This window comes from Podarcis gaigeae (genome assembly GCF_964106915.1).
Source record: "Podarcis gaigeae genome assembly, chromosome: 13".
Classification (NCBI taxonomy): Eukaryota; Metazoa; Chordata; class Lepidosauria; order Squamata; family Lacertidae; genus Podarcis; species Podarcis gaigeae.
Genome location: NC_139689.1, coordinates 18,098,176 through 18,123,444, shown reverse-complemented (window position 1 = coordinate 18,123,444; position 25,269 = coordinate 18,098,176). Strand labels below are relative to the sequence as shown.

The window sequence follows — 25,269 nt, the reverse complement described above, 5'->3', positions numbered from 1 at the left end:
ACTCTGGAGACCTCATGTCACCGCTGAGCTTTGGACACACTGAGCGGAGGAACAAGGCGAGGAACAAAAAGCCCTTCATGTCCGGATGCAGAGCAGAGACCGTGTGCACCACACAGAAGACAGGTCTTTGGGGAGCTGAACCCCCACAGAAAAACCTTTGCACACTCAGATCAACTCCTCTCTCTTTCTCGGAGGATCAGAAGTAAGCGGAAGAAAAATAGGTAGACAAATGGACACAGAGATAGCCTGGAAGACAGATAGATGTGCTGCTAAAATAATAAGTAGGTAGGTCAGAAAAGAGCACGGTACTGCTGTCTTGCTTTCTCTGAAGGCCCAGGGGGACCTTAAGAAGTTCTCCAGGACACCCTACCCTCGGTCATCTCCCCATGGAGCCACCAACAACCAACCTTTCATTGTGGGTGCCCCTGGGCAATGGGACTGTGTCGGAGGGAGGTGAGTCAGCCACAGCCCTGGGAGCTGTGCTGAGCCTGATGTGCGCCACCGGTGTGGCGGGAAACCTCTATGCCTTGGCCGTGGTGCGGGCATCACCCTCAGCTTCCTCGCTCCGTGTCCACCTGGTTAACCTGGCCTTGGCCGACCTGCTGTACCTGTCGACGGCCCCCTTCATTGTCCACAATGGGCTGGTGAAGGACTGGCTTTTCGGCGAGGCCGGCTGCCGGGTTCTCCTCAGCCTGGACCTCCTCACCATGCATGCCAGCATCTTCCTGCTCACTCTGATGAGCTGTGAGCGCTACGCTGCCGTGGCCCACCCCTTCCAGGCCGCAAGGCGTGCGCGACGCTGCCGACGACCTCTGGCCCTCGCCATCTGGCTCCTGTCCTTTGCCCTGGCCCTGCCCATGATGGTGATGATCCACCAGGAGGAGCGGGCAGTGGGGGACGGCGTGCCCGTCCGGCGTCTCTGCTCCCCAACCTGGAGTGAGGAGCAGTACAGGGTCTACCTGAGCGTCCTGTTCAGCACCAGCATCGTGGCTCCCGGCATCATCATCGGGTCCCTCTACTGGCGCTTGGCCAGGACTTATTGGGTGTCGCAGACGCGCGGCGGGTTCGGCCGCTCTCCAAAGAACCGGGTCTTCCTCCTCATCCTCGTCATTGTCCTGGCCTTTTGGGCTTGCTATTTGCCCTTCTGGGTCTGGCAGCTCCTGCCTCTCTACTGCCAGCAGGCTGCCCGCCTGCCCGTCCACACAGAGATCTCCATCAACCACCTGGTGACTTGCTTGACTTACGGCAACAGCTGTATCAACCCCTTCCTCTACACCTTGCTGACGCGCAACTACCGTGAGTACCTGCGCGCCCGCCAGAGGGGGTCGTCGCGCACTTCCCTGCGATGCTTCCAGAACAGAGAGAGGCCGCAAGGAGAAGGCCAGGAGGTCATCTGAGCCGAGGCAGGTAAGGAATGAAAGGCACCCGAAAAACACAGAGAGCTTCCTTATTGCTGAGTCAGAATGTTGGTCCATCAAGCTCAGGGTTGTCTCCTAGGGATGGGAGAGGATTTTTATTCCATTTGCACCAGCGTGATGCAGTGGTTGGAGTGTAGGACTAGGACCTGGGAAACAGACCAGGGTTCAAATCCCCACTTGGTCAACCTCCCAGGGTTGTTGTGTAGATAAGATTGGGAGGGGTTGAAAACCTTGGAGGGGAAAAGTGGGATGGAAATGCAATAAAGAAAGAAAAGTAAAAGACATTTAAATATAGTTCAATTAAATTTGCACTCTCCAAAACAATATGAGAACCGAAACTCAGCCATCCTTCAAATGCCACACTTATCTGAATTTTGCAATGGGGTTTCCCAACCAATGGTGTTTTTGTTTTTTTAAAGCATATGTTAATGGGAAAGTGTGCTTTAGAATTGATATATTAGTGAAAATATATTTAGCACACAATGTGATATATTAGCACACAATGATTCATTATATTAGGATAAATTCCTAGCAACAACATATCCATTAGTCAAAACAGCATAAAAGTGTGATTATTAGGAGAAGTTCACTTTAAAATGCTGAAGAATTTTCATGATTTCTTTTTTTAAAGAAAATACACAAATTGCCGAAGAAATGTGGATAACCAAATTTACAAATGGGAAAAATGAAGAACTGACTAGAACTGACATAGACCAATATCTCTTATTGTCTACAATGTCTGGGAGAAGCTCTTTTGGATTTTAGGCAGCAGGAATTCCCAGCCCTACCTGGAGATGCCAGGAATTGAACCAGGGACCTTCTGGCATGCAAAGCAGATGCCCAACCACTCAGCTACGAGGAAGGCCCAGATGAACGTTGAGCATTGCCTTTATGTCTGAAGCCACGCTGCAGGGTGCAAAGCTTTGGAAACTCAGACTGCCGCAGCTTATTGAGAGTCATTATAGGGCCTTGTTTTCTTTTAAACAGAAGCTTTGATCCCCAGCATGTGTTAAGAGTTGGGTCACTCCCCGAACAACTTCCTTACTAAGTGGATGGAATGGGGGGTTTGATGTTAAGTGAAACGTGTACAGTTGGGAGGGTGTACCGAATTCTTGCTCTGCCCCTAAATCACTTCCTCAGTCATTTTTCTCCTGGTGGCCATCAGAAGACTCCCCTGCCCCTCTTCCAGAAGCAAAAATGACAGGAGAGAAGGAATTTTGGGGGCATGGAGGGTTCAGCCATACGCTTCCCCGAACCTTGGAGCTATTTGTAAAGCTGTGAGGCTTCTCGCTAATTTCAGAGCATATGAAGTTGAGAACAAGAGAGGCAAAGTGTGATCCATGAGCAGTAGAGGGTTCATTTGTGCTGGGCATCCAGATCAGCGTGATTTCAGAAGACCCCGTCGGCATCATCCCTTGCTCTGGAACTTTGTCGTCCACAAAGTTTGGCTGGCCATCAAGGTGATGGCTTGGAAGAGGTTGGGCTGCCTTCACATTTCGCTGCACCTTGAGAACTGCAGGTTCTGTTTAAAATGAACCAAGCTTCTAGCCCTCATCATTGGACAACATGCCGAGTCATTTAGTAATTTGCAGAAATGTGAATTACCTAGCAAGGATTCTTCCCCCACCTCATCCTGAATCTGGAAGAGGTGGCAAATTGCAGACGAATGTGGCTTTTACATCTCATGCAAGTTTCACAGCAGAGCAACAACTATAATAACCACACGATGCATAGCCATCCTGCTCTACTTTATCCTCAGGCCTCTGAAAAGAGAGCAGAGAAAAGAGAGGCAGCTGTTAATTAAAAAGCAAAACACAACCTTAAAAGATTTTGGGGACAAAAGCTTCCCCTTCCCGACTGTAAACTGGTACAGTTTACCTCGGAGTAAATCCCACTGATAGAAGTGGGACTTGTTTCCGAGAAAATGCAGACAGGACAGTTCTGTACATTACTAACCTTTCTTTAGTAGCAAAATCAAACTGAACTGAGGGAAATGAAAATCCATAAAGGTTATATGAAGTCCTGAAACACCTTCTATTACAATTTTTAAAACGCAGTGTACAGGAATGGGTGAGAGGGTGCTATTTTTTTCCACAGAATATGCTTGACTGAGAGCTTAAGGGATGGATCTCCTTTGAACTTAAAAGTATTTTAAAGTATTATTAGAATTAAGTATATTTTGAATTAGGCAATATTAATAGACATTTTTTTCTGAACTTGCACCATTGGAAAGAGAGATTACATTTTGATCAGCTATATATGCATTTTAAATATATTAAATTCCATGTCTTAAAACATTTTTTCAGTATTTTGGTTCAATTTGATATGGTTATTATTTTTAAAGAATCTAATTTAACTGACACTAGCTTGTTGCTCTCTAGTATTTGTTTAAAAAAATTAAATGGATATATTACTATTGTAACCCTTGGACAGTGAAAACCTACAATGTTTCCTTAAGTCCTTCTGTATTTAATGGAGGTAACGCCCAGGGAAATGCAAAATACGGTTGTAGCCTAAATTATTAATAGTTGACTGGGATATAATTTTCATATATTTAGTTTAATGTCAGTATTTTAAGCATCACACTATTTTTGTCTACATTAATCCACAGGAGGCTGCTGTTTGCATATCATGGGAGCAGTTTCTACCTTTGGCACTTAACACCTTGTAAACTTGCTAAGATGTATAATAACTGTTGGAGATGTGGAGAACCTGGCAGGAATACATTACATACGTGGTGGACATGCAGGGGGATTAAACCATTTTGGAATGATATTTATCTGGAACTAAAAATAATTTTGAAAGTGAATATTTAAAAAAACCCAAACCCTGAATCATTCTTATTACGTATTACCGGTTTGGATAGCCCCCCAAAAACAAGGAAAATCTTTCTGTATGCCACCACAGCTGCGAGGGTTATAATAGCTACACATTGGAAAAGCACATATGTACCCACCAGATCTGATTGGATACAAAAACTAACAGAGTATGCGGAGTTAGACAACTTATCAGAAAGAATCAAAGATAAATCCAAACAGGAGTTTGTCTCAAATTGGAATTGTTTTAAGGAATACTTGAAGAGTAATTGCTGCAATCTGAAAATGGTAACGGCCTTTAAGTAGTTTCTGTGGATAACAAATTTAAAAGGAAAACCGATAGATAAGAAAATATTATAAATAAAAAGACAGTGGACAAATTTGGCAATAGGTTTATTAGTACAAATTGGAAGAGACGGGAAGTCATTCATTTATGAGGAATATTATGGTTTTAAGATTAATTTTTTTTCTTTTTTTGTGTACAGTAATACTTGTCGATCTATGATAATAATAATTACGAACATACTCTGAAAACAGGAATATGTATAATTGTAAGATGTAAAGTTATGATGTAAAGATATACTTGTAAGTAATAAAGGAAAATCTTAAAAAAAGAAAAGAGGGGAAAAAAAATTAGGGAGCAGAGATTCGGTTCAGTTCAAATTTAAAGGTGAATCTAGCTAATTTGCATTTTTCAAAACAATAAGCAAAACAAAACACAGCCATCCTTCAAAATTTGCATTCTCTGAATGATGCAATGCAGTTCTCCAGCAAAGTAATGTGTACCAAAATGCATATACTAAAGTATGCATAAAATGGATATTTAAGTGAAAATAACATGAAAAAATGCATTATATCAGGGATGTTAATATAAATGTTAAGGGAAATATGCTTTGCAAAAATGTGCGTATTAGGTCAAGTTGCACACCAAAATATGTACACTAAAAAAAAGGCACACTAGAATTTTCATGAGGATTGAAAAAGAAAAAAGAAATTTGCAATCTGATGTGAACTGAACTTCTCATATGGAAAAATTAGAAACTGAGAGAGAGAGAAATTGACACACAGTATTTACAAACCCTGACTTGGAATAGAAGAGATGAATTGCCCTTTTTTAACTTTAACTTTTTTTAAAGTATTGGTCATTGCAACAGACAGGACTAGATCAGTTTTTAGAACCCAGCCGGTCTTCTTCTCTATCACAAATCATGTGCAAAATAAAATAACCTCACTTCCAGAGTCAGCTTAATATGATTTGTTATCCCAAGAAGTTGTTGTTGTTGATGATGATGGTGATGATATTGATGATGACAATGTTGTTGTTGTTGTTACCACCCACCCTGTGCCAGACGTTATCAAAGCAAATGACAGCAATATAAAATACACCAATAAAAACAGTTTAGTAGTAAATTTAATTTGTTTTAAACTGTTTTTAATGCTGTTATATATATATATATATATATATATATATATATATATATATATATCTCCCCATTTTGGGTGCAAAAAATTATGGGGAAGAAAAAGGACTTCAAGGAATTAAATTATTTTCCTGTTGCTGCAGTCTTAGATTTCCCTGTCATTATTGAAAAACCAGTCCTTTTTTCCAACCAGATACAAAGAGAGCAAACATTAAATCTTTCAGCAGCCTTTTTCAGCCATCGGCCAATCCACCATCCCTCAGACCTTGTGGGGGGCCGGACTATATTTTTTTTTGGGGGGGGGGAGGGAATGAACGAATTCCTATGCCCCACAAATAACCCAGAGATGCGTTTTAAATAAAAGCACACAGTCTACTCATGTAAAAACACACTGATTCCCGGACCTTCTGTGGGCCAGAATGAGAAGGCGATTGGGCCGCATCCAGCCCCGGGGCCCTAGGTTGCCTACCCCTGATTTAAAGGGACCTGATTTAAAGTAGTGCCTTGCAGCTGTTTTGGACTACAACTCCCAACAGCCCTAGCCAGCAGGCCCAACAGCAGAGCATCATGGTAGTTGTAGTCCAAAGCAAATGGATTCTTGGCTAGCTAGCCCCCCGTTAGCTGCTGGACAGGCAGGCACACGGGTCCATTATGGTGTTGCCTATTCTATTTCAATTACAGTGATTATTAGCATATGCAAATTTCATGTAAATCACTTTCCTCTTCCTGTCTTTGTATGTGTGATGCATTGCCTGTTTTTTTTTTTTTTTGGAGATGTGCTAAGTGTCCACCCTCCCTCTGCCGCTGACCATGGAAAAAACAGGCAGCAAGAGTTCCATTTCTGTTTACAGCTCAGCCAGCCGGACCACAGGTTCCCTATCCCTGACTTAAAGATTACAGGGACATCAAAGGCTTCCTGGCCTTCTTCTGCTTTCTTTTTCTTTCCCCCACAGGTCTCCAGACTGTAAATCCATTGCATAAACAGCGTGGACTTTGGAAGAGAAATTGAACATAAGAAATCCTTTCACAATCCCAGGGCTGCATTTCCAGTCTCCAAACTCTCATGAGTCGCAAGTGAGGGTTTGTCGGGTTGTTGCTGTTTATGCATTGGGTCTCTGTTCGCCATACGGCAGGTGGAAAACCAACAGGTGTACGTTTCTTGAGAAGTGTGATTTCCCTGCCCTTGCAAGGCCTCAGCTCTGCAAGTTCTTCCTATCTGTTGCAAAGGCATATTTGTGTCTCCTTCTATTCACGCCAAGACAAACTTTTTACATGCTCAGAGGCATGTTTCCCTAAAGAATGAATTACAGTGGTACCTCGGGTTACAGATGCTTCAGCTTACAGACGCTTCAGGTAACAGACTCCGCTAACCCAGAAATAGTACCTCGGGTTAAGAACTTTGCTTCAGGATGAGAACAGAAATCGTGCGGCGGCAGCGGGAGCCCCCATTAGCAGAAGTGTGCCTCAGGTTAAGAACAGTTTCAGGTTAAGAACGGATCTCCAGAATGAATTAAGTTCCTAACCCAAGGTACCACTGTAATAACGAATGAAGAGAATAATAATAATAATAATAATAATAATAATAATAATAATAATTTTTTATTTATACCCCGCCCTCCCCAGCCAAGGCTGGGCTCAGAGCGGCTTACAAGCAATAATAAAAACAAGATGAATGATTACAACTTAAAAACAAATATAAAATACAACATTAAAATAATGGAACATTAAAATATTAAAATGTAGCCTCATCGCAGGAGAAGGAAAAGAAAGAAAGAGGAGGGAAAAAAAGAGAGAGAGAGAGGGAGGGAGGGAATCAAAAGTGTTTCTTACTGTTCTTTCCCATTTTTGTCTTCAGGTTTTTTTATTATTATAAAAAACTTGCTTGTATATTTATGCACACAATCATCCAATTTGTACATTTATTTGTATATGCCCCTGTATATTCCTCGGTTATTCTTTGCAGTTAGCAGCTGTGCTATGCTCCAGTATTCTGAAAATGGGTCCTCTTTCATTCCTCCTCTGACTTGCACCTCACAGCCTCATTTGTCTGCTTGTGAACAGGGGGAACAATAGCACAGAATCATTGTGGAGTTGGAAGGGACCCTGAGGGTCATCTAGTCCAGCCCCCTGCAATGCAGGAATCTTTTACCCAACATGGGGCTCAAACCCATGACCTTGAGATTCAGTCTCATGCTTTACTGACTGAACTATCCCAGGCTGTGATGCTTTTACATTTAAACATACAATCATGCAACTTCATAAAAATAAATAAATTGTGCTCACAGTGCAGTCCACAAAAAAGGACCCTAAGAACAAACGTTTGAAAACAGCATCTGTGAACTAGAGGAAGTGAAGGAAGGAGGGCAGAAGACATGGAATCTGTCCCTGTGGGTTGTTCTGTGGTAAGATGGAGGAGAGGGCAAATTCACAGTACATTAACATCTTTGGGCATGCTTTATGGAGTCAGGATACAGCAAGGAGGAGGGCAGAAGAGGGGGCAAGCTGCCCTATAATTTTGGGGACCAGCGGGGCCTGCTGGGTTATGGGCAAGGGCCCAGGATCTCTGGTTTCCGTTTGTGGGCCTCCAACAAATTTGCTGCGCCATTTCCTTTTGCTGCTAGAAGACATGGCATATTTAAGCTCCCTTCATTCCACCTGTTACTTAGGGAAAGGCTTGCGTTCTGCTTCATCACTAACAAAGCATCCGAAACAGTCACATTTTCAGTCCATTTAAATAAAAAAACACCACATACACACTCTTCTCTCTCTCTCACACACACACACACCACACGCTGGATGTTGCTGCATCCCTAAGGCCTTGCTCACAAGCTGCTCTTATGTGACTGTTTTGCTTTTCCGTGCCTGCACAACAGACCCACATTCCGCCACGCCAGATGTTAACGTTTTGGTGCCATTTTCCCACAAGGAAAAGGAGGCGAAACAGAAAATGGTGCTGACACTGATGCTATCATAAAATTGGCAGGGGGGGGGGAAGGGAGAGAAAACAGGGCAGGAGAAGAGTTGGACAGTCTGTAGATGGCTGGCCAGATCGCTTCCTATGATTTCATCTTGCAGCTTCCTGGTTTAGAACTCCCCCCCCCCCCACGCCCCGCCCCACTTTGCAGACTGGTGTTCGGCTTCTGCGGACACAATTTCTGCCTTGCAACAAAGCTGTCAGTCTTTAAGGTTCCACCAGACTCTTTCATCTTCTTTGCTCCTGGGGTTGGTTGGGAATCCTTTTGGAACAAAATCCCATTAAAATCATCTTCATCATCATCTTGGCATTTTCCAAGGTACAGATGGGTGTTTTGACTTTCATTTCCCGTCAGCATAAAATAAAATACTTGGAGACTTCGTTTGCTTTTACCTAGCAGAAACCACAACATTTCCCTGCCATGGGATGATTTCCAAGTCAAAGTTGTTTCCCCCCAAAAACCTTTGAAGCTGTAGAATTTCCACCCACCCATCTATAACAGCTGCAGGAAAGAGACATATGTTACAGCCAGTAGGAGAATTATGACTCAGAGTCAGGTTTTCGGGTTTGAATTTTAAAGGGTCAATGGAATGTGGGGCCCTACAACGGCAGGCCACTTTTCTGTTCCCCTAACCCTATTAAAAAGTCAATTTCATTTTAGATAGATTATGGGGGGGGGGGTGGAGGAATGCAGGTTTACCGCTCAAACAACCTTCCTTTCTTTGTATTCATCAGAACTGTGGTTTACCAAAAGCATATAATAAAACATTAAAAGTATTGATAAAAGAAGTTTAAAACACGTATTGATCAAAAGCAGCATGGAACTTCTACATGTCTGAATAGGCTTGCCTAAACCAAAATGTTTTAAGCCTAGGGCTGCCATACGTCCGGAGTTCCCCAAACACTAACAGGATTTCAAAGAAGGAAGTGGATGTCCGGGGGGAAATTCCAAAAGGCGGAATCTTAGGCAAGTCACATTTTTGTAAACAACTTTTGGGGTGTCCTGGTTTTTGAAATATTTAAGCAGGCACTGGAAAGAGTGGAATGAGCATTATGCAGCATGTGTAACAATGCCAGTTGTGCAGGCTGAAGCAATTGAGTGGGCATATATGGGGTTAGATGATCCTGGTCCCAAGCTGTTAAGGGCTTTATATACAACCCGTGCAGATCTCTGAGCAGAGGCGTTCTATGCAGGCATGTGCAATCTCACTACCTGCCAGCGATGGTGCTACAGCATTCTCCACTAAGTGCAGCTTAGAATTATATAATTGGAAGGGACCTGCGAGGGTCATCTAGTCCAACCCGCTGCAATACTGGAATCTCAGCTAAAGGATCTGTGACAGATGGCCATCGTGCAAGGGAAGCCCCACACAGAGTACATTGTAGTAACCCAATCACCTGAATTGCTCATCATCATGCTATGTACCGTACATACATGAAAGTTTCACATGACAACTAAACAGGCCCACACGTGCTAACACTATCCTTGTCCATCATTTCCCCATAGACAGAGGTATTCTGCCTTAAACACCTTTATAGCAGCCATAAATCCAACAGGTGCAGATGCCCTGCTGGAGAGTGATTAGACGGAGAATCAGTTCTGACATTGAGAACAGGAACAGCTGCCCTCTGGTGGGCAAGGTGAGTTATAGCAGCAACAGAGCAGGCCTTCCTTTACTGCCTGCGTCCCCCGGAATAGCTGCTGCATTAATTATTGGACAGCGCCATATCCACACTATTTGTTGCATTTTTTAAAAAAACAACTTTCGAGTCAAGTGCTTGCTCACTTTACTGAATATGCATTCATATACCTGTTGAAGACGTAACAATCCGAAACATGACTACTGCTGGCTCTGCTGCAGTACTCCATATTTGAAGGATGCCCATCTCTCCTGTGGCTGGACTGCATTTCTCCAGTTTGGGAGGAGCTAAAGGGGAAAATAGGGACGCGGGTGGCGCTGTGGGTTAAACCACAGAGCCTAGGACTTGCCGATCATAAGGTCGGCGGTTCAAATCCCTGTGACGGGGTGAGCTCCCATTGCTTGGTCCCTGCTCCTGCCAACCTAGCAGTTCGAAAGCACATCAAAGTGCAAGTAGATAAATAGGTACCGCTCCAGCAGGAATGTAAACGGCATTTCTGTGCGCTGCTCTGGTTCGCCAGAAGCGGCTTAGTCATACTGGCCACATGACCTGGAGGCTGTCTGCGGACCAACGCCGGCTCCCTCGGCCAATAAAGCGAGATGAGCGCCGCAACCCCAGAGTCGGCCACGACTGGACCTAATGGTCAGGGGTCCCTTTACCTTTTAAAGGGGAAAATAGCTTCTCCTTCCTCCTAGCCTACCAGCTGAAATCTGATGGTGTTTGACAGTGTAGAGCAGAATCTTTAACTGTTACATCCCTGGCAAGCTGTTATTAGGTCTGTGGTTCAAACCTGCTTACAACCCAATCTGTTTTCACTAAAAACAACATACCCTTATAGTGTATAGCGGTGTGTATGTTGCAGTTACACAACAGCAGAAAAAAGCTGCAGAATGAGATTGGCCACGGCATTCAGCTCCCTTCCTTTTCATTCTACCCACCCACCCAACAACCAAGTTTCTTGTGTTTTTAAAGATACATTTAATCCTGTGGGTGGTGAATCTCAGCAGCGCAAACAGTTGCTGCATAAAATTTATAGCAGCGGGGGGGGGGGGGGAGGATTTCAGTGCTCCTCCTTGCTCTGCCCCATTCCAAGCATCACCAGCAAAACAAATGAAGCAAAAAACAAAGATAAACCATGCACATTTGCATAATTTTATTCAGGTTGCAGAATCCACTTTTTTGTCGTTGCGGAATTTTCGTCACCTTGGAGCAGAATTATCATCATTTCTTTTTAAATCATCACAGAAGGGCACACGGATCTGACTACGCCTTTTGTAATCACGGAAGACCATGTGCATAGAAGCCAAGTAGCACCCAGCCATTAACTGAAGCATAAAACGGGAGAAGACCCTTTGCTCGGGGGTTGAGCAGAGGCTTCAGCAGACGAACAGTCCCCAGTATCTCCAGCTTTGAAAATGGACCTCAGGAAGCTGGGCTGGGAAAGTACCAAAGAGACCAGCCATTGCCATTTAGTGTTGGTAAATGATACTGGCTGGCTAGATGGACCAGTGGTCTGACTTGAGTTTTTCTACAAACACAGAAGCTCAAAATGCTATTTTGTGCCTTAGCACAGACCAGAGATGGAGAACCTGTTGCCTTCCAGCTGATGCTGTACTCCAGTTCCCATCAGCCCCAGCCAGCATGGCCAATGGCTACAATGATGGGAAATGTAGTCTCACAAAATCTGGAAGGCCACACGCTCCCTGCTTCTGCCACATGGCCTTCGGCACCCATACAAGACACTACCTCCTAGTCACACATGCACACTGGGCACCCACAATGTTGCATGGAAGCTAGCACACCTGCATTGAACACTGCAGGGCTCATTTCTGAATAAACACGTGAATTGCAATGGGGCGTCACTGATATCCTCTCTCTCCTGTCTTTTATGATAGGTATATTCCTATGACAAATATTAGCATTTCCATCTAACTTCATTTCTAAGAAACTTTCCACCCTGTTAATAAAAAATAAATGAATCTCAGAGGGGTTTCATTTGGGCTTTTTTTGGGGGGGGGGGTCTAAAGCCCATTAGTTTTTAATAAGGGGCATGGGAGCAGATACCCAGCACAACACATTCCTTTATATATATATTTTTTCCAAAGAACACTTTTAAAACTCTTGTCCAGGAAGAATTTTCTTTCCCTACCCCGTCTCCAATATCCTGACCCAGACGAGTCCCTCCCCAAACAGCAGTTTCTTTTAAAGGCAATAAAGAAAATATGCCACGCATCAGCCTCATTCATTTCCTCCACAACCCCCTGTTCAAGATGTGAGTTGAATGCAATAGTTCCATTCAGCCTGAGAGGAACAGAAAGTGAAGAAACTAAGAGGAGGTGACGTTTTGCCCCTTTGTGGGAAGAGATTTGCTTTTCCTGTTTGTTTAAACATCATGCAAACTAGCTATATTCACACTTTCCTTCCTTCCTTTCACTCCTTGCCCTTAATGGTTTAGACCGGGAATGAGGAACTTGCGGCCCTCAGCATGTTGCTGGACTACAACTCCCATCATCCCTGACAGCTATGTCCCCCGGGGCTGTGGGGAGCTGGACTCCAGCAACATCTGGAAGGCCACAGGTTCCCCATTGCTGGCATGGATCTTGCTTCCTCAGTTAGACTGGCGGCTCACACAAAATGGCCGCCAGATGTCATTTAACGACTAATCCCTCTTCAAAGGGAATTCTGTAGCTCTTTGAAGGGTACAGGGGTTTCCAAACAGCCCTCGGCACCCCTCACAAACTGCAGCTCCCAGAATCCTTTGGGGGAGCCATGATTGTTTAAAGTGGTATCAGAGTACTTTAAATGTATGGCGTGAATGTGACCTCAGAATAGAGGGGACAATGATGCGAGGACAGAAATGCCAGGTGTTCCTCTTCCAAAAAAGCTTCCATGAGGGCAGAAATGCTCCCACTCGCCCAGAGACCTGGGCCACAAAGCTGTTTTTAGTAACTTTGAGAGGGAAAACAGCCCAAACAGCCTCATAGGGAAGATAAAAGGGTGGTAACTAATCCCCAAAAGACCTGCCCTGAGTTTCTTGGAGGGACAGCAGAATAAATGCAACAGAAAAATAAACAAAATTCCTCAAACGTTTTCCCAATTTTACAAAAGATAGTTTCGACTATCACCGCCCCCGCCCCCCTCAACAAGCTCATGCTGTCCAAGAACAGAAGACCACGGTACATTGGACAGGCTCCTGCTGGGAAGAAAGTAAGGCCTGAAGCCCTGAGTTCAAGTTCAGAGGACAATGGCCAGCTTCAGTGTCTGTCACTTCTCTGTGGGTTGGGAGTGTGGGGTCTCCTTAACACCTGGGAAACAAAACTGGCTCAAAGATGAAGTTGAGGACTTGCTGGTTAGAATTTCAGGCTTTGAAATGGGAGTCTCACACAGGCTAAATATAAAGTTTCATGTGTTACATAATTCAGTCAGGGACTGAATTCAAATCGCTGAAATTTAAAGATAAGAATCAGAGGTCTGAAATTAGAAAATTAACCAGGGCATGATGACAAAGATTAGTGATGCTCAGAGAACAAGACAAGAATCTAAGAGGTTTGTTCCCTTGGGACAAATCCCAGAAACAGCACGAAGGCCATTTTAAATTTTAGAGAAGGGGACGGAAATTGAAGTTGCGGGGCCATCACTTTGCAAAGGGTGATTCTGTCAGCACCATTACAGGTTCAAAATCCATTTCCTGTTTGCATGAAGGCCAGGCCTCAGAGTCAGGATGCAGAAGGCTATACTCAGCGTCAGATTGAAGGGGCAAAGTTTAAGATGAAAGGTCAGGATCAGGGCACAGCCCAAGTTCACTGGTCTGTATTCTTAGAAAGGGATCTCCTGTTTAGATGTAGGAAACAGAGAGCAAGGAAGGAAGGTCCGTTGGTGCTCCGATAAGGCCAAATATGGGGGAAGGACTTCCTGCTTTCCCCTCTCCCCTTCCTCACAGGGTCAGGGAGCAAGGTGAGTACGCTGGTGTTTGGAGAAAGCGGAGCTCCACCGGAACGACTTCCCGCACGCGCCGCAGACATATGGGCGGGTGCCGGCGTGCTGGTGCTGGTGCTCTGCCAGGTTGCCGCGCTGCCGGAAGCTCTTGCCACAAACGGGGCAGCGGTACGGCCTCTCGGCTGTATGAACTCGCCGGTGCTTGACCAGGTGCGAGTTCTGGGTGAAGGATTTGCCGCAGGAGGCGCAGGCGTAGGGCCTCTCGCCGGTGTGCGTCCGCTGGTGCTGGATGAGGTTGGAGCTCTGCCGGAAGCCTTTGCCGCACTCGGTGCACCGGAAAGGGCGGGCGCCCGTGTGCGTGGCCTGGTGCTTGGCTAGGTAGGAGCCCAGGGCGAAAGCCTTGCCGCAGATCGCGCAGCAGTGCGCCTTGCCCGGGGCGTGCGTGCGACGGTGCTCCGCCAAGTTGGAGCTTTGACTAAAGATTTTGCCGCAGTCGGGGCACTTGAACGGTTTCTCGCCGGTGTGCGTCACCTGGTGGCGCAGGAGCTTCGAGCTCTGCGCAAAGCCCTTGCCGCAATCGGGGCATTTGTAGGGGCGCTCCGCCGGGTGGCAGCTGCGGCAGTGCTCGGTGAGTCGGCAGCGCCACACGAAGGTCTCGCCGCACTGAGGACACCGGGCTGGAGGGTCTCTTTGGTGCTGCCGCAGCCCCGAAAGCAACACAAAGCCCTTGCCGCACGCCGGGCACCGGAAAGGCCTCTCCTCGCCCAAGTGGCGCCGCTGGTGCCTCCCCAGCTTGCCGCTGTCTGGAAAACGTTCGCCGCACGTCGGGCAGCGGTAGGCATCGTCGTCTGACATGTGGGTGCGCTCGTGCGCCGCCAGCGTGGCAAATAGCGCAAAGGACTTGCCGCACACGGCGCAGGAGTACAGCTTGTCTAAGGCGGCCTCTGTCGTGTGGCTCAGCTGGTGAATGGCAAGCTCTGAGTCACTAGGAAACGTTTCGCCACACTGGTGGCAGGAGTGGGATCTTCCATCCGCCCCATGGCTCACTTTATGCACCAGGAGATCACTGCAGTCCAGGAAGCAAGTGCCGCAGATGGTACATTTATAAGGCTTCTCTTCCGCCTCCTCATCTCCTTTGCCAGCATGACTCACTTGGTGAAGGGCCAACTCATCCCGATCAAGGAAGGTTTTCCCACACTGGGGGCAGGGAAACGATTCCACATCCAGGTGGGTTGTCTGGTGTGCAGCCAAAGCAGTGGCCTCGGCAAAGTGGGCCCCACACTCCGGACACTCAAAGGGATTCTGCTTCCCATTGCGGGTGCTCTGGGGCTCCTCCAAGTCAGAGTTTTCAGGGAAGTTCTCTCCTCCTTGGTGGCAGACGTGGGATAACTCTCCAAGGTGTAGCCTCTGATGTATCTGGAGGGCAGAGTTTTCAGAGAAGCAAGCGTAACAGTCAGAGCATTTGTGTGGCTTCTCTTCCACACTGTGACTTGCCACGTGGGCGTCTAGTTCTGACTGGTCAGGGAAGGTTTCTCCACACTGATGGCAGCTGTGAGCAACTTCACTCAGATGGATCCTTTGATGCTGAGTCAGCTCAGAACTCTGCCTGAAGCCTTCCCCACACTCAGAGCACATAAAGGTTTTCTCTTCCTCCTCTTCCTCCTCCTCTGCACGGTCATTTTGCTGCCCACCTCCATCTGAGTCCTCAAGCGAAGCATATTCATTTTGCTGCCTGCCCCGATCTGCGGCTGGCAGCAGAGTAGGGCAGGGCACTTCCGCAACGGCATTCCCCCAGCCACTGCCGTTGGCGCGATGGTTGCGCACATGCTTGGCCAGGTCAGAGCTGACGCCGAAGCAGCGGCCGCACTCCCTGCACAGGTAGGGCTTTTCGCCGGTGTGGGTCCGCCGGTGCGTGACGAGGGTGGACTTGCGCCCGAACCGCTTCCCGCAGTCGGGACAGGCATGGGGGCGCTCACCCGAGTGTGTGCGCAAGTGGTGAGCCAGGGTGGAGCTCTGCGAGAAACGGGCCCCGCACTGGTGGCACCGGAAAGGCTTCTCCCCCGTGTGCACCCGCTGGTGCTCCGCGAGCGTAGAGCCCCGGGCGAAGCGCTTCCCGCACTCACCGCAGGCGTGGGGGCGGCGCCCACCGTGCGCCTTGAGGTGCTCCGCCAGCGAGGAGCTCCAGCTGAAGCCGCGGCCGCATTCGGGGCACCGGAACGGGCGCTCCCCGGTGTGGATCCTCTGGTGCTTCACCAGGTTTGAGCTCTGGGCAAAGCCCTTGCCACACTCCGAGCAGCGGAACGGCCGAGGGTCTGTGGCGACGGAGGCCTCCGCGTCCTTCTCTCCTGACGCTGCTTGGCCCCAGTCCCAGCTCTCCAGGCAAGTCGAGGCCCCTTGCTCCTCAGCACCTTCCACCATTTCCTCCTCTTCCTCACTTGTGTCAGAACCTGGTGGGAGAAAGGAAGATCGTGAAGAAGTGCTGTGCTGGATCAGGCTTATTGTCACAGGAGCATGCAGGCAAGTGAGGCTACAGGGAACCAGGCAAACGGGGCTTCTCAGTAGTGGCGCCCTCCCTGTGGAACGTCCTCCCTTCAGGCGTCAAGGAAATAAACAACTATCTGATTTTTAGAAGACACCTGAAGGCAGCCCTGTTTAGGGAAGTTTTTAATGTTTGATGTTTTATCGTGTTTTTAATACTCTGTTGGGAGCCACCCAGAGTGGCTGGGGAAACCCAACCAGATGGGTGCGATATAAATAAATTGTTGTTGTTGCTATCACACAGTTCAAAGTTGGAATTAATTCTTTATTAGCAAAAACGCGACCCTCACCGACTTGGCTGAGTGTCAGGCCTAATGGGGACAGCCAGTGGTGGAGGAAGAGGAGTGGGGGGGGGCGAGTGCATTGCCCCCAGCAGTGCGATCCCAGTGGGGTGCCATCGCGGCTGGCCCCCTGCCCACGCTGGGTGCCACGCCCTCACAGGCGGCATGCCACGCCCCCAGGACATGCACCAGCCCCGCACCCGCCTGCTCTCCGCACCCCTGGTGCTGCAGCATGAAGCTCTGCCACCGGGGACAGCAAGTCATCTCCCACCCTATGGGAGGGATTTTTGTCTCCATGGAGCAGTTGCTGAGACTGAAAATCCATGCCTCCCCGTAGCTTGCTAGGTCCCCTCCTCTCCAGGTCTTTTTTCTAGCAATCAGAAACTGTGCCTGCAAGCAGCCAACCTCTCCTCTGCCATTTTCATGCCTTGTCTGGTTCTGGGAGACCAGCGGACAGCTACGTATTCCTGAACTGCAGGGAGTTTTGAACTAGGCAGTCCTCAGGGTTCCTTTCAACTCTACAGCTTTATGATTCTATGAAAATCAAGCAAATAACAAAATCATCGCAGGCCTAAGACCAACCAGCCCAAATCACCCCCGTGAGCATCCTGGCCATGTGGGGATGTAGAGCTTGGTTTCCCCAAAGTTCTAACCGCTAGACCACGCTGTCCCCTCCGTGCAAGCAAGCCATTGCTCCTTACCTGCGTTAACCACTGTCAGCTCCTGCCTCTCTCCTGGCTCTGGCAGCTGCATCTCCTCCCCGTGCTCCATCCAGGGGAAATGTTGTTTGACAACTGAGAACCTAAAGGACAAGCCATTTAGACGGGGCAACCTTACAGAACCTTCCTCACACAAATCTCACATGCCCATTAAAAATAAATAAAAATTCAAGGGTTGGGGTGGCCCAAAAATCCTTTAGGTTTTTTCACAAAGTGGATGTTCACACTGAAATGTGGATTCCCTGAGCCTGTGAATCAAAGACCTACATTGACCAGAAGAACACTTGTCATTTTCTCCTAAGTGACTCTCCTTTCTGCATTCCACAAATGATGCCTAGATCAACCACCCCAAACACTGCAATGGGCAGGCGAGGCCTTAGTGGTGGTGTTACCACAGGGCCCTGCCTGGTTGATGGTGGCCCATGACAGAGCCTTTTCGGTGGTGGCCCCATGTTTGTGGAATGAGAGGAGGTGCCCAGGGAATTGGGAGAGGCCAATCTTCCTTGGGCATGCAGTTCTGCAGCCGCCGCCACCTGCCAAGACCAGAGTTCTTGCAAAAGTGCCACATCGAAGTCTCAAGTGCCACATATCAGATATCAGAGCACATGCAACCCCAGGACTGTTAAGTGTCACACAGCCTGGTCTTGCACATGTTTCACCAGAAGAAAAACCCAGCTGAGTCCACTCACTCCCAGGTAAATGGGCATAGAATTGAGCAGCCCTCATTGGGTTTATAAAGGTAAGGAAAGGAAAAGGAGAAAGAAAGCGGACTGTACTTTGGGACGCTGGGATCGTCCTCCTCCAGAGGAAAGGGTCCATTGTTTTCAGCATCCACTGGGAAGCCTGGGTAGGGTACCGATTCCATCTGCATGGGGGAGAAGAGAGTGTCAGTAGATGGGGACAAAGCTGGGTGAGGCTCCCACACTGCTAGCTCTGGCCTGGATAAAGATTATGCCAGATAAGGTAGTAAAGGGGTCCTTCTGTGCAGGTCTGGTGCTATTGGGCTATAGAAGCAGCATCCCTCTCTCCCTCTCTGACACTTACAGACACAGGGATGAGAGAGGGAAGGGCAAGCCAGCAGACAGGCATTTCGCACCCACACCATAACTTTAAAGCAGCCTTATACCGCTGTTAAGAGTCACGGCTTCTCCCACAAAGAATCCTGGGAATTGTAGCTTGGCATAAAGACGAATCAGAGCTCGCCCTTCAGGGTTGCTGCGAGAATGACCCATGTATGCAGAGGGTAAGATAAAACAATGTAAATCACACCTACAAAAAACGAGTCTCCAAGTCAGACTCTTTGTCATACCAAGGCCACTCGTGCACCATACCTTTAAACTACTCTTGTATCCCCCTTTTTTGGGCTCCCCCCCCAAAAAAAAGAATCATGGGGACTGTAGTTTGTCAAGGCTGTGGGCCTTATAGAGCTACATGTCCCAGCACCCTCGACAAACTACAGTCCCCAGGATTCTACAGGACTGTTAAGGTGGCATTGGAGTGTTCTGAATGTATGGCGTGACCCCGGGGGAAATCTTGTGGGAACTGAAGATGGGAAGGAAAACTGAGCTCGCTTAGGTTTACGGTGCCACGCGCATGCCCCAGGGACACGCGCATCCCGCAGGTCCGCTCGGGGCCTAAAGGGAGCGGCCCCCTCTCTGCAAAGGATCGCGCTTGGGAAGGATCGGGGCCACATCCTTACACCTTCCTCTTCGCACCTTGCAACCGCAGGTCCTTCCCTATAGGAATCAAGAGGTCTCCGTAGCCTCCTTGTACCTCCCAAATTCTTGCTTTTCGCTGGGCTCCCTCATCTCCGCATGCCGGGGCAGAGGGAGCGCGCTCTCCTTAAACCCAACATCACGCAGCCCCGGCCAGAACGCACAAGCGCAGCAGCTTCGGGGCGCGCCTTCCGCCAGGGCCCCCTTTCCCGATCCCCGGGCCTGGAGACCTGAGCCTCGTTGCCAGCCCCCCCCCCCCCTTTGCCAGGATCTTTGTCCCTTCTCCCGCCCCTGGGGCAGCGTACGGCCTGGCCTTCTCCAAGGTCCCCTGGTACTGTGCGCAGCCGGGTGCCTTCCGGCGAAGGCTCCCCCTTTCCTCCCAGCCCCTCGCTGCCACCCCTTACCGTCTCCATAGCCCCCCTGCACGGCTCGCAGCACGCGAGGGGTTAAGCACGGCAGACAATGCACCACCGCCAGGCCCAGCTCCGCCTCCTCCTGCCCGCCTGGCCCTCGCGCTTGGCTCCGCTCCCCCCCTTCCCTTCTCCGGCGCACCAGGAGCACTAGCAGCCAGTAGAGACCGAAGATCTCGTGCGCGTGCCGCCTTCCGACCTCCCCCCACATCTCCCACCAGGCAGGGACGAGAGCTGATGGAGGGGGGGGCGGTTGTCAGGGGTGGAATCACACTCCCCGCCCCAAACCCCATAGCAAAAGCCGAAAGGCTCCGTGGATGAGTCGTGGCGCGCGTTATAGTAAAATGACCTTGGGTAATTCATTTCTTCACCCACGCGTTGTCAGCCAGCCAGCCTGGCTGGATCAGATTTTGTCTGTAGGGCAGAAATATTGTTTCATTAGTCCTACGAGAATAGAGGACAACGGGAGGAAACCCACTTGGCATTCCCCAGTGGGGAAAGGGTTAGAAAAATAAATTGTCCCAAAGACATTGTGTATTAGGAAAGGAGTGTCAATTGCTTATTAGGCAATTGCTTAATAGGCGCCACCCCAAATATGCTTTCGTATGCTTTCAGTGACAGGAAGGACATAGTGCCCACAAAGGATGTAAAGCGAAATTGTCTTTGAACACGTGCAGAGGCCCTAAGCAATCTTTTTAAAATTTAATTCCAGAATTTACTTCCACACGATGTTGGGGGGGGGGCACTAGCTTAGGTGGTTTACACGCACTCAGAAGTCTCATGGTCCGCTTTACCTATCTAATATTGGATGTCAAATATCAGATACCATCAGATGTCGCTGAAACTCAGTGTTAGGACGTCGGGGAAAAACAGTAACATGTTTGGCACGAAATTTTTGCAGGAGAGGATTTTGAGGTGGATTTGTGCGGCCATTTTCCCTCAGCTCTGGTGACATTTAACATGAAATGTTTGTTAGCATGTTGCACACCTCATAGTGCAAAAATGGAAAAGTGAACCAGGCCATTGGTCCATTTCCCTCAATGCTGTCAACACTGATTGCGGGAGCTCTCCAGGGTTTCAGGCAGGGGCCTCTCCCAGCAGTACCTGAGATGCCATGACTTGAACCTGGTACCACCCCCCCCTGGTAAATAAGACTCCCCACTTCCTTCTCAGCCGGAATTCTGGCTTCCCTCCCTTATCCCTTCCAGTTGCAGATTTTGTCTCCTGATGCCATTTAACAGGCGTAGGGATATGACTTTTCTCCGGCCTAGAGAGACAGCGATGCAGCAGCAGTGCAGGGCTGGATCCCACTCCGCAGAGGGAGCAGGAAGTGCGCCGGACGCAACAAGGAGGGCTTTTCGCATTGTGACCAGCATCGCTCAGGACCTTTCAGTCCACATTCTGACATTGTTGCCCCGCTGATGCCCCGCCCGAAGCAAAAGGTTGGCGACCCCTCCTCGCTCCCCGCGCCCCTTCCTGATTGGAAACCAGGCTGTCCTTTTGTCCAGGGAGGAAAGGGTTACGCAGGCGGGGCGCGCGGCGCAGGGAAGCTTCCGGTCCCCGCCAGAGCTTCCGGGAGAGCAAAGGGAGCAGCAGCAGCAACATTTGGGTGAGAAGCTGGGGGGCTGCAAATGAAAGAGGGGAATGGGGGGGGCGGGATCCCGTGGCCGAGCATCGATTGGTTGTAGGCAGTTGCATCATTTGCAGCCGCTTCCTTGGGAAAAGCGCTGCATGTGTCGCACCGACCCCCAAATTCAGCATAAGTTGCAAGCATAAATTGCAACTCGGGTCCTGCTTTAGGCTTGCATCTAGGCCAGTGTGAGAGCAGGGATGCTAGGCAACTAAGTTTTGCTCAGGAGTAGACCTGTTGAAATGAACGGGCCCTAGCTTCGTCATGCCCATTACTTTCACTGGGTCTGTCTTGAGTAAAACTTAGACGACGGATCCACACCATACGTTTAAAGCATGCGGCATCTAAAAAAAACAACCCGGGAGTTGTAGTTTTACCCTTGCAAAGCTGCAGTTCCCAGCACCCTTAGGGGTGGGAGCCATGAGCTGTAAATGTGTGTTGCATGTGCTTTACATGTATGACGTGTATAGGACGAATACCTTCCATGATGCTAGACTAGATGGGTCATTAGCCTGATCTGTAGTGATCCTACTGCCAGTACATTTCACTGAGTCACCCTGAGTTCTTGTTGTTTTTACCACCCTTCATCTGAGGATCACAGGGCGGTATGGTCTAATATGGAACAGGGATGTGGGAAAACACATATCCACACTATATATCAAGATTGGGAAACCCGTGGCTCTCCAGATATTGCACTCCAGTTCCCTTCAGCCCTCAGCCAATGTGATCAATGGCCAGAGATTATGGTTACAGTTCAGCAACCTCTGGATGTTCCCCATCCTTGCTATACATAATTTTATAAACTGCTGTCAGAGCTCTCTAAACTCTTTGGCTACGGCTTCCTCATTCCATTTCCATTCCGGAGAGGAGCTTTGCTAAGTACTCCTCGTTTTATGGAGGTTGTGTTTAATATTTTCTATTACTCCAGTTTACCCCACTGCTACAAAACTGCCTGCCCTTTGTTTGATGCTTTTAATATCTAAAATAAGAAACCGGCCAGGAAGTCATGCCTTTTAAAATCCCATAATATTTTACTGCTACCGGAGGGAAATGGTAGCAAAATGGGATGGAAATGTCAGAATGGAAAACTCATGCAATTTCCTAGTAGGAGATTCTTTGAGCAGATGCTAAGAACCCACAGTGAGCCTTCAGTATCATGTGCAGGTGAAGATCCAGTTAGAGAGGAAAAAAATATCCTATTTTCTTTTGAGCATAATTTCAGGCACCCCTGAAGGTACAAAAACATTCTAGTGCCTGGATTTAGGGATAGCAGTACACCCAAGGTGTATACTGTTCATCTGAATGTGTATCTGAGCCTTTTTAGCATTATGAAAGATGGTTACTCACTCTGATCCTGGGGATAATATTGAGCTGGAAATGTTTGTATGATTTGTGTGTGTGTGTATGTGTGTTAATATTGGAATTGCCTCTTGAATCTTTTCTCCTCCCCAGCTTTTGTCTGCTCAAGCGAGCCCCCTTCCATCCTGCCCTCTCCCCTTGCCATGAAGAAAACCCTACGCAAAAACCAAGGCGAGCGTTACCGCCTGAAATTCCGGCGCTTGCGCCGTGCAGCCAAAGTGCTGGTTTATGAGAATGCAGCTCTGTGCGATGAGATTGCCAGGCTCGAGGCGAAATACCTGCGTGTCCGTGAAGAGCGCCGGTTCCTGCTCGCTCGCCTGTTGCAAGCGCAAGCCCTGGCGGAAGACGAGCCTCCTCTGCCGGCCGTCGCTTCCGCTTCGCAGCCCTCGCCGGATGAGCCGGCTGCCCGCAAGCCCCGCAGAGAACGCAAAGGCAAAGAGAACGGCCGGGCCTCCAAGCGCAGGGCGGCCCCCGATCTCAGCGTCCGCCGGCTGGTTCCGCCACTTCCCTTGGATCCTTCCGGGCGGCCGGTTTTACCCATTGCGTTGGGTCCACTGACCGTCTACAGCTTGGGGGAAATTGTTCCCGACCGCCCAGGCTTCCACACGGAGACGGCCATCTATCCCGTCGGTTACTGCAGCACCAGGATCTTCGCCAGCACCCGCAGACCAGTCCACCGCTGCCTCTACACCTGCCAGATCAAGGACGGCGGTGGCGGGCCACACTTTGAGATTGCCCCTGAGGATGAGCCGGGCTGCGTGGTCGCTGGCTCCACTCCCGATGCCTGCCACGCTCAGCTTCTTGAGGCTGTGGGAGCAGCGCAGCTTGAGCCAGCAGGGGCCGAGTTCTTTGGCCTCTCCCACCCGGCCATTCAGCACCTCATTCAGAGCTGCCCAGGAGCTCGCAAGTGCACCGGGTACCGCTGGCTGCGCTTTGAGGTGTGCCGCCAAGCGGATGGCCCCCCTCCTGAGGGGTTGCCCTCAGGAAACCCTGGGACTGACTATGAGGCTTTCCAAAGCCAAGGCCTGGCTGGGCCTGTGGGCCTGGACTTCCCCACCGCCACCCCTTCCCCACCGAGCGGCAACGGATATGCAGAACTTTTCCTGCCCTGCGCTCCCTCAGGAGGGTCCCCCATCCCCCAAAGCCCAGAGAGTGACACTGACTGAATTGGGCCGGAGCCGTCCATTATTCCACCTGAGTATTCTAGTAGCTGCAACTGCATAGATGTCATAAACTGCTAGTTCTGCTTTGAAGCTGGAGCTGTCTCTTTTATTCTTCATGGGCATCAGTTTGCATGGAGACACCCTAACAGGGGTAGCCAATGTGGTGCCCTGCAGATGCGGTTGGACTACAGCTCCCATCAGCCTGAGCTAGTATGGCCAATGATCAGGCATGATGGGAATTGCAGTCTTAACAGCACCTGGAGGGCAATGTGTTGGCTGTCTCTCCCTTGGAGTAGCCATGCGTTTACATTCACACACACTATTGAAATGGGTACTTCAAATGATTGCTTCTCAATTTTTTTCTTTCGGTGTTTCTACTTTAATGAAAATCACTGTCACTAATGGTTGGGGGTTTCCTTGGGTTGAGCCGGAGCAGAATTAAGCCAGTATTGGCAGAATCATATATGGGCTTGCTTAACTCTCTACAAAGAGACATTTGCATTGGAGGAGGAGCTGATGGCGACTGAACAAAGCATTGTGACAGGTTCTTCTACTTTCTTGGGCCTGTATGATAAGAGGCTTGTATACAGGACTCATCAGTGAAACCTGTTTGTAATAAAGCTTTTGAAATTTTGCCCCGGCCTGCAGGAATCTTTGAGATCAGGTATGTGAGAACACAGTTCCATTAAAGGATTCTCTCTTGTGGACTTCTGGGCCTCCACAATCTCCCAGTTTTGGTCAGATTTTGGTAATAGTTGGGAGGGCTGGCATTTTTCAGGGTAGGAAGCAGTGGGTGGTGTCTCAATGGTACATACTATATATATATACAGTGGTACCTCAGGTTACATGCGCTTAAGGTTGGAGACTCCGCTAACCCAGAAATAGTACCTCAGGTTAAGAACTTTGCTTCAGGATGAGAACAGAAATCATGCAGCAGCGGCAGCAGGAGGCCCCATTAGCTAAAGTGGTACTTCAGGTTAAGAACAATTTCAGGTTAAGAACGGACCTCCAGAACGAATTAAGCACTTAACCCAAGGTGCCACTGTATAACAAAAACCAGTTACAGGCTAAATGGCTAACACAGCTTCTGCCAAAAAACACACACTGCCGTCCTGAACCAGAGCACATTGATGCAGAAACATGTTCCCACTCTTTGTAGTAGGTTATTTTTTGTAGTTTTGCAGGTGTACTGGGAATTCTGTAGGATCTTCACAAAATGACAGTGTATAGCATACAGCTATTGTGTAA

General features: G+C 48.7%; 2 protein-coding genes and 1 pseudogene across 6 annotated transcripts; 2 read left to right on the top strand and 1 right to left on the bottom strand.

Annotated features, from left to right (window-relative positions):
* Positions 1 to 214: 214 nt before the first annotated feature.
* On the top strand, positions 215 to 6,683 carry LOC310829349 (urotensin-2 receptor pseudogene; annotated as a pseudogene). Its single transcript, XR_014568597.1, has 2 exons — positions 215 to 1,407; positions 6,609 to 6,683. The product of XR_014568597.1 is annotated as a urotensin-2 receptor pseudogene (transcript).
* A 4,718-nt stretch (positions 6,684 to 11,401) lies between these two features.
* Positions 11,402 to 20,212, bottom strand: LOC310830672 (uncharacterized protein). Its single transcript, XM_083710488.1, has 4 exons — positions 19,864 to 20,212; positions 18,521 to 18,609; positions 17,727 to 17,827; positions 11,402 to 16,653 (listed from the first exon to the last, which is right to left on the bottom strand). Exons 1-4 carry the CDS (start codon positions 19,870 to 19,872, stop codon positions 14,213 to 14,215), a joined length of 2,640 nt encoding a protein of 879 aa, XP_083566614.1. The 5' UTR covers positions 19,873 to 20,212; the 3' UTR covers positions 11,402 to 14,212.
* Positions 19,200 to 24,656, top strand: TBRG1 (transforming growth factor beta regulator 1). 4 transcript variants are annotated; one of them, XM_083710491.1, is made up of 2 exons: positions 19,200 to 19,496; positions 22,952 to 24,656. In XM_083710491.1, exon 2 carries the CDS (start codon positions 23,002 to 23,004, stop codon positions 24,022 to 24,024), a length of 1,023 nt encoding a protein of 340 aa, XP_083566617.1. In that variant the 5' UTR covers positions 19,200 to 19,496; positions 22,952 to 23,001; the 3' UTR covers positions 24,025 to 24,656. The 4 variants fall into 4 exon arrangements, with proteins under 4 accessions (XP_083566617.1, XP_083566618.1, XP_083566616.1 ...); XM_083710492.1 differs by having other exon boundaries at positions 19,450 to 19,472; XM_083710490.1 differs by lacking the exon at positions 19,200 to 19,496 and adding an exon at positions 21,111 to 21,311.
* Positions 24,657 to 25,269: the final 613 nt, after the last annotated feature.

Excerpts from the sequence above, each read along its gene's own strand:
- LOC310830672 (XM_083710488.1), bottom strand. Across the intron at positions 17,828-18,520 it reads GACGATCCCAGCGTCCCAAA|GTTCTCAGTTGTCAAACAAC; the intron begins GTACAGTCCGCT and ends CTTGTCCTTTAG. Across the intron at positions 16,654-17,726 it reads GCTGACAGTGGTTAACGCAG|GTTCTGACACAAGTGAGGAA; the intron begins GTAAGGAGCAAT and ends TTCTCCCACCAG.
- TBRG1 (XM_083710491.1), top strand. The coding sequence starts at position 23,002 with ATGAAGAAAACCCTACGCAAAAACCAAGGCGAGCGTTACCGCCTGAAA.